The 12,500-nt window shown below is 42.8% G+C and overlaps 2 protein-coding genes across 4 annotated transcripts in view; both read right to left on the bottom strand.

Moving 5' to 3' along the window:
• The window catches only part of hira (histone cell cycle regulator a), an 11,671-nt gene extending 5,417 nt beyond the window's left edge, over positions 1 to 6,254 (bottom strand). Inside the window, exons 1-13 of the mRNA XM_030791553.1 lie at positions 6,097 to 6,254; positions 5,157 to 5,219; positions 4,810 to 4,920; positions 4,503 to 4,593; positions 4,013 to 4,107; positions 3,657 to 3,752; positions 2,861 to 3,021; positions 1,790 to 1,957; positions 1,467 to 1,580; positions 1,124 to 1,194; positions 931 to 1,036; positions 430 to 651; positions 1 to 4 (exon numbers count right to left, since the gene is read on the bottom strand). The exon at positions 1 to 4 is cut by the window's left edge and continues 82 nt beyond it. Coding sequence (XP_030647413.1) covers positions 1 to 4; positions 430 to 651; positions 931 to 1,036; positions 1,124 to 1,194; positions 1,467 to 1,580; positions 1,790 to 1,957; positions 2,861 to 3,021; positions 3,657 to 3,752; positions 4,013 to 4,107; positions 4,503 to 4,593; positions 4,810 to 4,920; positions 5,157 to 5,219; positions 6,097 to 6,133 — 1,339 coding nt within the window. The 5' untranslated portion in view covers positions 6,134 to 6,254. The remainder of the gene's footprint in view (positions 5 to 429; positions 652 to 930; positions 1,037 to 1,123; positions 1,195 to 1,466; positions 1,581 to 1,789; positions 1,958 to 2,860; positions 3,022 to 3,656; positions 3,753 to 4,012; positions 4,108 to 4,502; positions 4,594 to 4,809; positions 4,921 to 5,156; positions 5,220 to 6,096) is intronic.
• Positions 6,255 to 9,704: 3,450 nt separating this feature from the next.
• The window catches only part of gak (cyclin G associated kinase), a 31,426-nt gene continuing 28,630 nt past the window's right edge, over positions 9,705 to 12,500 (bottom strand). For 2 of the 3 annotated variants that reach the window (XM_030791607.1, XM_030791608.1), the window contains 3 exons: positions 11,961 to 12,109; positions 10,640 to 10,816; positions 9,705 to 10,230 (listed from right to left, as the gene is read on the bottom strand). In XM_030791607.1, coding sequence (XP_030647467.1) covers positions 10,129 to 10,230; positions 10,640 to 10,816; positions 11,961 to 12,109 — 428 coding nt within the window. In that variant the 3' untranslated portion in view covers positions 9,705 to 10,128. Of the gene's footprint in view, positions 10,231 to 10,639; positions 10,817 to 11,683; positions 11,897 to 11,927; positions 12,110 to 12,500 lie in introns of those variants that run through there. The other variant, XM_030791609.1, reaches the window with a different exon arrangement.

Raw genomic sequence — 12,500 nt, 5'->3', positions numbered from 1 at the left:
GATTCTGTCCAAAACACACACACACACACACACAGAGAAAAATTCAGTTTTCCACATTCAGTCCGTTAAAAGAACAACTTTCCACATTCACTCGTGATGGTGTTTTAGTAACTTTAGTAGAAAAGGGCTGAAGGGTACAGGAGTCATGTCAGAGTATTGGGACAAGGCCCAGTCATCCCAATGCTTCCAGTACTGACACATGACTCTGTTCTGGGGGATGTTCCAGAAAGCGGGTTTGGTGAAAACTCAGAGTTAGTTAAACCTCCTAATAGAGGAACCCTATGGTTTTGTTTTGCTAGGAGAATGAGGCCACTCTCAAATAAAAACCTCAGTTTTGATTACTATATTTTCCAGTAAATAACTGGTTTACTGCTATTTGTGTTTTTATTTTTTATTATCGTGTGCTGGGCTTGTTTCTTCTCGTCCGACCTTGCGGATGTCCTCCAGTGACTCTCCATTCATCACGTTTGCCAGTTTAGGCGTCTGGTTCTCGTGGTTCGAGCCCAGACCGGCGCCGGCTGAGTTTTCCGGGCCTTTCCGCTCTTGCTGCTGGTACTTGAGCATCTCTGGGTTCTCGATGATGGTGCTGGACAGCTGTGTGTCCATGGTAATGGCCAGAGACTTCCCATAAATGTTCTGATGGATGGCGTTCTAGACGCGAAATCAGGAATCAAAAAAAAAAAACAAACAATCAATCAGAGAAAGAGAGAAAAAAGGACAGAGAGTGGCAGGGATGGAGAGATCATTTATTTGATTAGTGACTGATGGGTTTATGTAAACATCCCTGAATCATGGTGTTAAAGCAAAGCCCTGACCATACTGAGCCACGGATGCCGCTTTGGGCAGTTCCAGAGAAATCTCATCTTCCGTGCGCTCTCTGATTTGTGAATGTATTTTCCGTGAACGAGTGGGAACGAGGGATGACTGTACCTTTTCCTCTTCGCTGAGAGGGTCTCCCAGTTCATCCTGGGAAAAATCGAGGAACGCCACGGTTCCGTCCATGGAGCAGATGAGTAAACCCAGTCCATTTAGAGTCCTGTACAGGAAAGAAACCCAGCAAATTCATCTCCCAGTACACCAGTACCAAACCAGTGCAGACCAGTACACACAGACATATCCTTACCAGGTGATGTCCATAATGGATTTGTCAAACAGATCGTGGATGACAACCAGAGGACGCTTCAGGGATGTGAGCTGGACACACACACACACACACACAGAAGTGATTTCTCAGATCATGACGTTTCATAAAGAATCTTACATATAATTGTTTCCTATTGTTTTTCCAGCTGTTCTCTGTTTGAAACAGACTGTAAAGAGTCTGTGTCAGTCATAGCGTTACTCATGACACAATACATGACATACATCAGCCTCTGCTGGAAAGCTGCTGAGTTTTAAGGTATTACACACGTTTACGGAGGGACACCCTGTTTCAGCGCACAGGCCGCGAGTTTTGAGTCTCTTACCCACACAGACAGCGAACGATCTTTACTTCCCACAGCGCAGCAGCAGTACGGGTGGCTGGCCTTCGGCGCACTGCCGTTTTTCTGTTTCTTCTTAAAGATTTTAGGGTTGAATTTCTGAGAGGGTGAGAGACAGAGACGATACGGATTCTACAACTTCATCCGCTTGTGCACAAAAAAAAGTCACAAAAAAAGTCCAGAATATTCTGAGGACTGTTATAGGAGTAAACAGCAAGGCCCCCTGCACACAGATGAAGCCTTATCAAAAGAGAATTTTCAGTGGGAAAACACCGGTCGACAGAGAAACTTTTGCAGGCTGTACTCACCACAACTGTGACAGCTTTACGATGGCCCACGAAGTCCATGTTGGTTTTCCAGCCGTCCCTCTCGATGATCTGAGCGGTTGGTCCTGAGTTATTCATGGCGTGAGCAGACACCAGGTACTGACCGTCCGGTGACCAGCTCAAACGCAACACGTGAGTCGTCCCTCCGCACTGTCAAAACGCACACACGCGCAAAACACACAGTTCACACACACAGAGACATAACACACACACGCACACAAACACACAGTCAACAAACACACAAAACACATAGTCAACACATACACAAAGTCAACACATACACAAACCCCAACCCCAGAAACAAGCACACGGTTAACATTTTTAAATGCCGAGTTTTGAAATTGAAAGAAATATCTGCGAGAACAGCAGTCTTTCTCAAAAAAAAAAAAAACCATTCAGTAATCAAACTTTGGTGGTGTAGCATCCAAAACATAACTAAACAAACAAAACTGGTCCCACGCACTGCCGGTCCAGCACCACTGACCCCCTCTTTAACGTCTGTACACTTGATCGTTTCACTCCCTCATGCTCTAATGGTCTACCACAGGGACTCTCAACCCTTTTTCACCAGCTCAAGTCCTTGAACCCAAAATTAATTTCCTTAGAACCCCCCCTGAGATTTTAACTAGGTGTATTTTAATTTGACATTGACGTTTCCTTCGCAATCTCACGAATCACCCCCCCCCCCCCCCCCCCCCCACCTACAGTACCATCATGTACCCCCAGGGACTCATGAACCCACGGTCTAAAATCTTTGGCCTACAGAACAGCCACGACTGTGTTTCACTTTCTTTATTACAAAAAAAAAATACTGCAAACATGGTCTGTTGGCCTGTGAACATCAAGACGTCAGGAGATGCCAGACAAAATATTGTCACGTCCAGAAAACAAGTGTTGACCCTACAGTACAACTACACAGCCGCAAAGAATTGTTCTTACACTCAGTCTGGAGACTGTGTATGGATAAGAATGTGTGTCAGTTATTACACAGTATCAGATCTATGGAACTGGGGGTGCAGATGATGTCCTGAAGAACAGCCTCCGCTGACCCACCTCATTAAAGGGTTTGGTGATGTTGGTCTCCAGCTGCCAGTCCATGGTCCTCCACACCTTCAGGCTGTGATCGTCAGCCTGGGAGGCGATGTATTTCCCCACGGGGTCCCACGTCAGGCCTTTCACCAAGCCCGTGTGACCCTTCAGCGTCATGACGATCTCTATTAAACAGACAAACACAAGCCCTGTTTACACTTGGTTTTAAAACCTGTCTTGGGCGATCACATCACAAGTGGACAGCCGAGACACACTGCGGTTTACACCTGTGTCTATCACGCGTCTCCAGGGTGTCCAGCTGACCATTTGAGTTCGGATTTCGTTACTGCTACGTCACCTTCGCGAGAAGGTTATTACGTTAGTCTCTGCCAGGGAGGCATAAGGATGCATTAGTATTTTACACTACAAAAGATGTGTGTTCAAATGCGTCCCAGACCACCTGGGCAAGTGGTTTGAGTGATCAGATCACAATGCATCTTGGTGGTCGTTTACACTTGTATTTAGCGCTGTCCACTTGTGATCCGATCGCCCAAGACACAAGGCCACGGACTTCAAGTTCAGTTACAGCTTGACAGCTTCAAACTCCAGTTTGAATTTTGACTGTTACACAGAAACTGAATTCTCATTCAGTTACTCAATGAAATTTCAGTGAAATAAACATCTGGCCAAGCGAAAAACAGGATATAAAATATGTCAAACATTTCTACAAACAATGCAGGTAGGAATGGAGAGGACACCAAGACTTTGTGGTTTCTGTGGGAACACTGTGGGAGTTTCCGCAGAAGCGCTGTTGGCTCACCGGGGAATTTGCGAGCGTTCCAAATCACGATGGTGTTGTCGACACTACAGGAAGCCAGCCAAATGTCATGAGGTGACCAGGCAACATCCATTACGTCTGTCAAACAAACACACACACACACACACACTTAGATTAACTTTCAACACACGTTTCACATTCTCACAAAGATCACAAACTTCTGCAAATTGTCTTGAAATTTCAAAATATTCAAAAGTGTTTTCACTGATTTGTACACTACTGCAAGCACTTCACATATACGGTCATAACCAAACACATACAGGCCACAGGTTAGATACACGCCCGCCAAACTGTGGTAGGCAGACCACTACTATCCCAGCATGCACCGGGCCACTCACCCCCGGTGTGGTTTCTAAGAATAGACACACATCTCCACTGCTCCATGTTGGCAAGTTTGCTGCTTGACCCAAACACGGTAGTGGGTCCAATGAATCTGTATTTGAGAGGAGGAAAGAATGAAATGATTTAAAAAATCAAGTGGAAAAATATATAAATACAGCAGAACATTGCTCATGGTGAAGCTGTATGACACTGAAGGTGTTAGAACATATGGTGTGTGTGTGTGTGTCTGTCTGTGTGTGTGTGTGTGTGTGAGAGAGAGAAACACCTGAGGTGTGTGTAGGAGTGAAGGTGTAAGAACACATGGTGAGAGATTATGAGTATGTCTGTATGTGAAAGCAAGTGTGTGTGTGAGTGTGAGTGTGTGTGTGATGTGTACGTGTGTGTGTGTGTGTGTGTGTGCGTGTGTGTGTGTGTGCGTGTGTGTGTGTGTGTGTGCGTGTGCGTGTGCGTGTGTGTGTGTGTGTGAGAGAGAATGAGTCCACCTACGTCGCTCGCTTCCACACCATGATTAGTTTGTCATCTCCTCCAGAGGCCAAATACAGGCCATTATTAGACCAGCGAACACAGTTCACGCATGCTGCAGCAACCAGAAAACAGACAAGAACTTCACTCCACGCCATCAACATTAAGACCTCAAACCTATGTTTTAACCCATTTCTCACCTCACACACAACCCAGAAACTGTCACCACAGAATCCCTGCATTTCCGATGCCACGCAGCTTTCATTTATATGTTCTGTAACGGCATATTCCTGTCCTGATCGGAATCACAACGGGGATTGCACAGACGTACCTAAATGATTGTCCATCTGGCAAAGCATCTTGGGAATGTTCTCGTTTTTCTCATCCTCCTCTCGGACGACTGGAGCCATGTTCCAGATAACGACCTTCCCCGAATCCTCACCTGCCAATCATAATCCACACAATCAGGAGATTATTCCTGAATTATTTTCTTGAGAGTCAAATAACAACGTTTTGGTCTTCCAGAAATGACCGATACCTAACAAGCTATCTGAGATGATTACACCATGTCCAGGTGAATAGGAGAGAAAGAGCAAGTGGGGTGGTTTTGTTGCCCCATACAGGCTGAAGCGTGCACATCTGAGGCAGGGTAGCCCTAACTGACGGTGAGACACTTACCTTGTCCGCCTGTGGCAAATTTGGTGCCATCTGGATGGATATCGACAGAAAATATTGGTTTACCTGACAAAGAAAAAAAAGAATGATTAATTACTACTGAATACAGACTACACATGAAGACCAAAGCTTACCAGGAAGAGAACGCCGCAGATTTTAAAGTAGCCAAAACAGAACAAGCCACTGCACTTCAAAACTGCACGGTGTTTGCAAAAGTAAGAGTATGTAGCACAGGGAATATAAACACAGACGGTGAAGAGTGTTCACAAAAAAAAAAAAAAAAAACTTTTGGTTTGGTATTTTCCTCACCACTCCACTCCAGTGCTCGAGTGGTTTCCAGTAGTTTAAAGCTACGGACCATTATTGCTTTTTTTCCCATCTCGGCTGAACGTAGCTTTAGGAATGAGATAACCCTGAATTTCAAAGCATCTCCAACGTTTGTAAACGCGGTCTAAAAATTATGATACACTGTAACCAAGTTACACGCTCGCCGATTGGTAACTCTTATTCATTTAAAAATACATCCGACAGCGGGAGTATATAATATACTGTTTTTCGTGGCGGAAATAAAAGTAACGCCAGAACATGTCGCCTCATAATTCGCGTCGGTTTACTATCATTTTTTTTATACCTATCCTTATCCTGCAGTTCATCCGTTCACAGCCACTGCAGCTATTCAACTCCAAAAATGGGTCGCTTCCTCGAAAGCAAGCGCACACAATTTGTCCAAGAAATTTACGTTCGAATTTTTTCCTGTTGTTAACAAAATCGAGTAGTTTGTGTATTTTAAATGGTTTCAAAGTGCACAGGACAGTGTTTAAATAGCCTATGAGGGGCTAACTGCCCGATACTTAGTGCGCAGTCAATGTTCTTTTCCAAAAGAAAACAACAAAGCGCAACTTGACCCAAGATTCCTGCACAAGAGCAGTTCAGACGCGCTTACCATTGTGACTGATCCAACTTGGTTTGAGCAGCTTCATTGCACGCTCGCAGTCTTCAGAAATCAAATCTTTGCAAATAACTGCCCGCAGCCCCTCCTCAATCTCGGCTGACAAAATCCTTCACCTTTCCTTTTCGACGATGAGTTCGTCCGTTACTTTTGGCATTCAGTGAAACTCCATTTCTCTCGCTCTCTCCCTCTTTCCTCGCAATCACTCTTTGGACACAAGCCGCAACAGCTACCAAAGCAACACAGGAAGTATCCGTCTTGCCCAAAGTTCCTCTGAAAACACTTCCTCGACAAAGTTCAGGTCCGCTTCATTGATCCACAAGAACATCCCTCAGCGAAACAAATTCTTACAAAATATGCCCCGAGCCTTGCGATTTTTATACAGTTGGAATGAAGAGAAATGTTTTGAATTAAAATGTGGACTGTGCGTAGCTTCGAATGATGATTATGACGAGCAATGGTTACCATCACCCTAAACCTTCATCTTCAGCTATCCCGTTTGTGTCTTGCCTTGAGCCACTTGCTACATATTAGCATCTTAAATCTATACTTGTGCGTCTATATAAGCTTTGACTGAAATGTGTTTCTTTTGAGAAAATAGTATTAGAAAAAATGTTAACGTTTTGTTGTCTTTTATTTTGACAGTTAAAACCGGATATTGGGATGACAGCCATTTTAAGGAGGAAGTTAGGTAGTGACTGACAGCTGCAGGCAGTCTCCCTTAAGTGATCCTTTGTTTTCCTTATATGATCGGATTAAATACCGATATGATTAGAAGCAAAAAGTGATCGGGAGATTTTCTACACAGTTGTCGGTCGAATATGATATTTTTAGGGGGGTAGAATATCAGCCATATATCTAAATTCTTAAAATCTTAGAAAGCTGGAGATGGTAGATTTCAAACGTCGTTGCTAGCTAGCCGTCCAAATTGAATAAGAAATATTTATATTCGGTCTTAGATTCTAGCAGGACGGGCGTGTTTTGCAAGAACAATTAAAATAACCTCAAATTCAGACTGTGTATATACAGTCTGAATTTGTAGTTTTCAAGTAGTCTCTACACACATAACCAATCTAAACCACTCTCAATCTTAAATACTCAATAAAGTTGTTAGCTAGGACGGGTTTCATGCAATGCTTTTGTGGTCAATGATGATTTTGCTCCACTGCGCAAACTGAGATGGATGAAGCGAAAGCAGCTCTGAATCTGAGACCACATTGAAACCTGTTCAGTTCACATTCGCTCAGGTAATCTAGGTGTGGTTTGTTCGGAATTATTTGCCCAATTCTTAAATAAGCAGTTTTGTCTGATAAAAGTGGAGAACCAATGAAGGCTTTATGTAAGAAATGAAATAGGTTCAGACTCTATGGTAAATGTGTTTTATTGGTCATACAGTTCAAAACAATAATAATAATAATAAAAAATAACATATGTTGAAGAGTAGCCAAGCTGAACTCAGTGGTGTGGTTTTACAATGCAAGCTGTCAGAGTGAGCTAGTACGCAGGACTGGATTTTAGTCTGTGTAAATGGACATGGTGAAACAGCAAAAGTCAAATATGAATTTTAAAAAATTAGAATGGAAAAGGGAATTTTTGTTTCCATTGACCTATTTTTGTTTTTGTTCAAGGCTTTTGGAAGCACATATTCTTCATTCAAATATGTTAATGACCAACCAGAGATGGTTGTGGGTGTTATTATTCGAACGCGTAGTTACGTATTCATAGCTTAGTAGTGTTCTGAATTCACATTCACAAAATTCCATCATGTGAAATCGTTTTAAATCGTCACATTATTGTAGCTAGGGGCTACCATTGTCATATACACACTTAATAATTCTCTCTGAATTATCAAAAAAAAAACAAAAACATTTGATTAGATGAGTGCTTTCTTTTGAGTTGAGTGACACTTAGACTGTGTCTGGGCAAAGCTCAAATTTAAAACCAACAGCTGAAAGCCAGACTTTTCATATTCCATAAGAAATCAATGCTTTATCATGGCATTTCCTGTAAGGAGATATTATCCTCTGTGGAGACACTGTTGGTTTGCTAATGCTGCTTTTGGGTCATGCCCAAGTTCTGAATACTGTATTTCAGTTTACCAGAGCATACTCTCACAACAGTCCCGGTTTTAAATGGGTTTCACTCCTCTGCACAATCTTTTTCCATTCAATGTCCTTGCAGATAAGAATTCCGTTACTCCCTACAGTAACAGAGAAAGAAACGTCAATCAACACTATCACATTTCCTCTCTGTGGCTCTGCGACAAACTGGTTTGATTTTATTCGAGAAGTCGTGATTACTCCCACAGTAATCTCCGTTTCAAAAATGTTGTTTAATTTGTTTTTCATCAACATGATACTGTTTTAAGAAGAATTTTTTTTCACATACAAAGCAAACATTGCAGATTAGTGGAACTGGAAGAATAGAAGTCTGCAGATGGGAGACTGAAATGCAGTGACAGATTTCAGACATAAAAGAAAGAACCAGAGAAGTTGTTGACGATAATAACTCCTGTTTTAGATCACAGAGGGAAGAGGCAGGTGCCAAAAAGAGAAGGATTAATCCACATTCCCGACAGCCCCAAACCACAATGTTTTATATAAAAAAAACAGCACATTCATTTCATTAGTGATGCTTTGGAATGATTTTTAGCTTTAGCAAAATAATTGTTTCATGAAATTAATTCCGTCTCCACTTAAGACATTCAATTTATATATTAATTCACTTTTTTTTTTTCCGACTAGTATTAAATTAAATGCCATGTATTTATTGTGTTCCCTTCAGAAAAAAAAAATAAATAAGAAAAAAAATAGGAGTTTGTGATTGGTCCATGAGGTAAGAATTAAAAACAAACAGCCTCATCCTCCTCTCCCCCAGAAAGGAAAAAAAAACAAAAACACAGAACCAGACTGGCAGGACAGGATTACACATGAACACTTTGGGGAAAATGTACATGTTTTTTGACAAAAGTGTAAAATGGAAAAAAAAAAACAAAAACAAAGCAAAACAATGCTGAGTAATAATTCCACAGCGAGAGAGAAATAATACGATAAGAGATTGGGAGACAACAGAAACAGAGAAAGAGAGAACAGGAAAAAAAAAAAAAAAAAAAACCCACAGCAGACACAGAGGGGTCTGCTGATCTGACACAGAAAAGTAGAGTCCATAAACTACATGCCTTTCAACACACGCGCACATACCCACAGCACAGAGTTGCTATTTACCATCAAAACACTGACCAAATATCACAAATACAAATAGGGAAATAAACAAACAAACAAACAAACAAAAGCAGAAAAGAAATCAAACAATTCGCATGGCAAAATATATGTGAAATCATGTCTTTCACTCTCTCACACTCACTCACTCACTCACTCAGTCTCTTTTTACCATTCTTCACGTTTTTTTTCCTTTACTCTAGTTCCACCCCGTAAGAGTCACAGTTGATTCTCAATTTTTAGTTTTTTGTGTTTATTTCTTTAAACTTGATTTCAGTTTAAAATGTAGCGTGTGTGTGTGTGCGTGTGTGCGTGTGTATATGTGTATGAGTGTGTGTGCGTGTGTGTGTGTGTGTGTGTGTGTGTGTGTATATGTGTATGAGTGTGTGTGTGTGTGTGTGATACACTGTAAGACCTGTGCTGTTCTTCTCTTTGAGAAGGGGGCAGAGGTCAAACGCAGCAGGCTTGAAGGAGTGTGGCATCATATTGCAGTCTATAATCTTCATCATCATCGTCGTTATCATGGTCATCATCATGGTGTGTGAGAACAGACTCATCAGGCGGCAGAGAAACGTTTGTTTGCCCCTCTCAGGGTGGGTGTGTGAGGAAAAGCCGACACGCCCCCCCCCCGATTGTCTCAGTCTATGTCCGTACCCTGTCAAACAGGAATGTCTCCCCCGTCCTCCACTCTGTTCACCACCAGGCGGCAGTGTCTGTGTCAAGATAAGGGGGGGGGGGGGTCAATACCTCCGTTTGGTCCACAGAGGGCGCCCTTTCCCTGGTGTTCAGGCATGTTTTCTGAGCACGCTCAGAAAAGGGCTTTGCCTCCTTGGTTCTCAAACTCAGACCAGGCGTCGTTGAGTTCCATGAAGATCATTTTAGCGTACTGCTCATAGGGTTTGCCCGTGGCCTGATGGGACACAGAAATCACGTTCATGTCAACTCATTCATCGTGTGACGTTAATTCAATGATTTATTTATTTATTTATCAAGTCAAGACCTCTCACAGCTGTTGGACAAAACGGGAGACCAAATTACAGTTAGTTGTTTTTGAGGCAGGGGTAGATTACCTATGCTTATAACTTTTTTTTTTTAAATGTATAAAGAAAATGATTTCAACTGAAAATATATACCAATCATCACGCTCTACACTTATCCAAACCTTGACTAAAGTCTCTTACCAACAGGTCTTGTCACAAACACAAGTCAACTTAACCGTGTAAACTGAATCTTCATAAACTAAGCCATACTTTATAAAAGAAAGCTTCCGAAGGGGTTTCCTGAAAAATAAGCAAACACTTCGGTTACTGGGAACCCACCTTGTCCGGGTGCACCACCAGAACGGCTTTCCTGTACACCCTCTTCACCTGGTCCGGCGTGACCAGGTCGGCCATGCTCACGGGCCTCCAGCGTGTTTCGCCCTCCCACAGCACCGTGTGCAGCGTGGAGAGGAGAGCACGGATATTCCTCTCCTTCCCCTCGATCCACTCCAGGATCTGACACGCACGCACACACACACACAAACACATACACACACACAAACACACAACACGCACACACACACACAAACACACAACACGCACACACACACACAAACACACAAGACGCGCACACACACACAACACGCACACACACACACAACACACGCACGCACACACGCACGCATACACACACAACACGCACGCGCGCGCACACACACACACACACACACACACACACAACACGCACACACACGCGTGCATACACACACACACAAACACATACACACACACGCGCGCGCGCGCGCATACACACACACACACAAACACATACACACACACACAACACACATGCACACACACACACACAACACACACGCACACACACGCGTGCATACACACACACAAACACATACACACACACGCGCGCGCGCGCATACACACACACACACAAACACATACACACACACACAACACACATGCACACACACACACACACACACACACAACACACACGCACACACACACAACACACACGCACACACACACACAACACGAACACACACACACGCATACACACACACAGTTTGAGAGTCTATAAGTGAGATAGGACCTGTAGTTTGAGAGTCTATAAGTGAGACAGGACCTGTAGTTTGAGTCTATAAGTGAGACAGGACCTGTAGTCTGAGAGTCTATAAGTGAGATGGGACCTGTAGTTTGAGAGCCTGTAACTGGCATGTTACCTGTAGTTTGAGAGTCTATAAGTGAGACAGGACCTGTAGTTTGAGAGTCTATAAGTGAGACAGGACCTGTAGTTTGAGAGTCTATAAGTGAGACAGGACCTGTAGTTTGAGTCTATAAGTGAGACGGGACCTGTAGTTTGAGTCTATAAGTGAGACGGGACCTGTAGTTTGAGTCTATAAGTGAGACAGGACCTGTAGTTTGAGAGTCTATAAGTGAGACGGGACCTGTAGTTTGAGAGTCTATAAGTGAGACAGGACCTGTAGTTTGAGTCTATAAGTGAGACAGGACCTGTAGTTTGAGAGTCTATAAGTGAGACGGGACCTGGTGTTTGAGAGTCTATAAGTGAGACAGGACCTGTAGTTTGAGTGTATAAGTGAGACAGGACCTGTAGTTTGAGAGCCTGTAACTGGCATGTTACCTGTAGTTTGAGAGGATCCATGTCTTTAGCCATCTCTTGTTTCCTCATTTCAGCGATAGTCCTGGGACCCCTCTTATCAGGTTTGGAGGCAAAACCCTGAGCAGACACCAGGTCTTCAAAGTCATCCTCTTTCACTTTGGGCTTTGGACCTGAAACACAAAAACACAAATGGACTCTGAACACTACAGTAGGAACACACACAAACACACACACAACCAGACCAACAAAGCACGACACAAAACTACAATATACATGAAACAAAGTACATCACATTCACACACTTTAATACACACACTAAATGCTAATGCATAGAAAAAAAATTTACCCTAACGAAAGTGAACTTACGAAATTTACTTTAAGAAAAAACAATAAAATACAGACACACACACAAAAACTAGCTGCTACATGAGTACTCCAAAACATTTCTAATCATGATTAGAAAGCAGTTACAGTGACTTTGTTCACAGATATTAAACTATAAGATGGCCAGTGTAAGACCATCGGTGAGTCGGTCCACAGTGCTGGGCTTTGAGTGATGCC

The sequence above is a fragment of the Chanos chanos genome, chromosome 14 (genome assembly GCF_902362185.1).
Source record: "Chanos chanos chromosome 14, fChaCha1.1, whole genome shotgun sequence".
Classification (NCBI taxonomy): Eukaryota; Metazoa; Chordata; class Actinopteri; order Gonorynchiformes; family Chanidae; genus Chanos; species Chanos chanos.
Note: the sequence above shows the minus strand (reverse complement) of the source record. Positions and strands in the feature narration are given on the sequence as shown.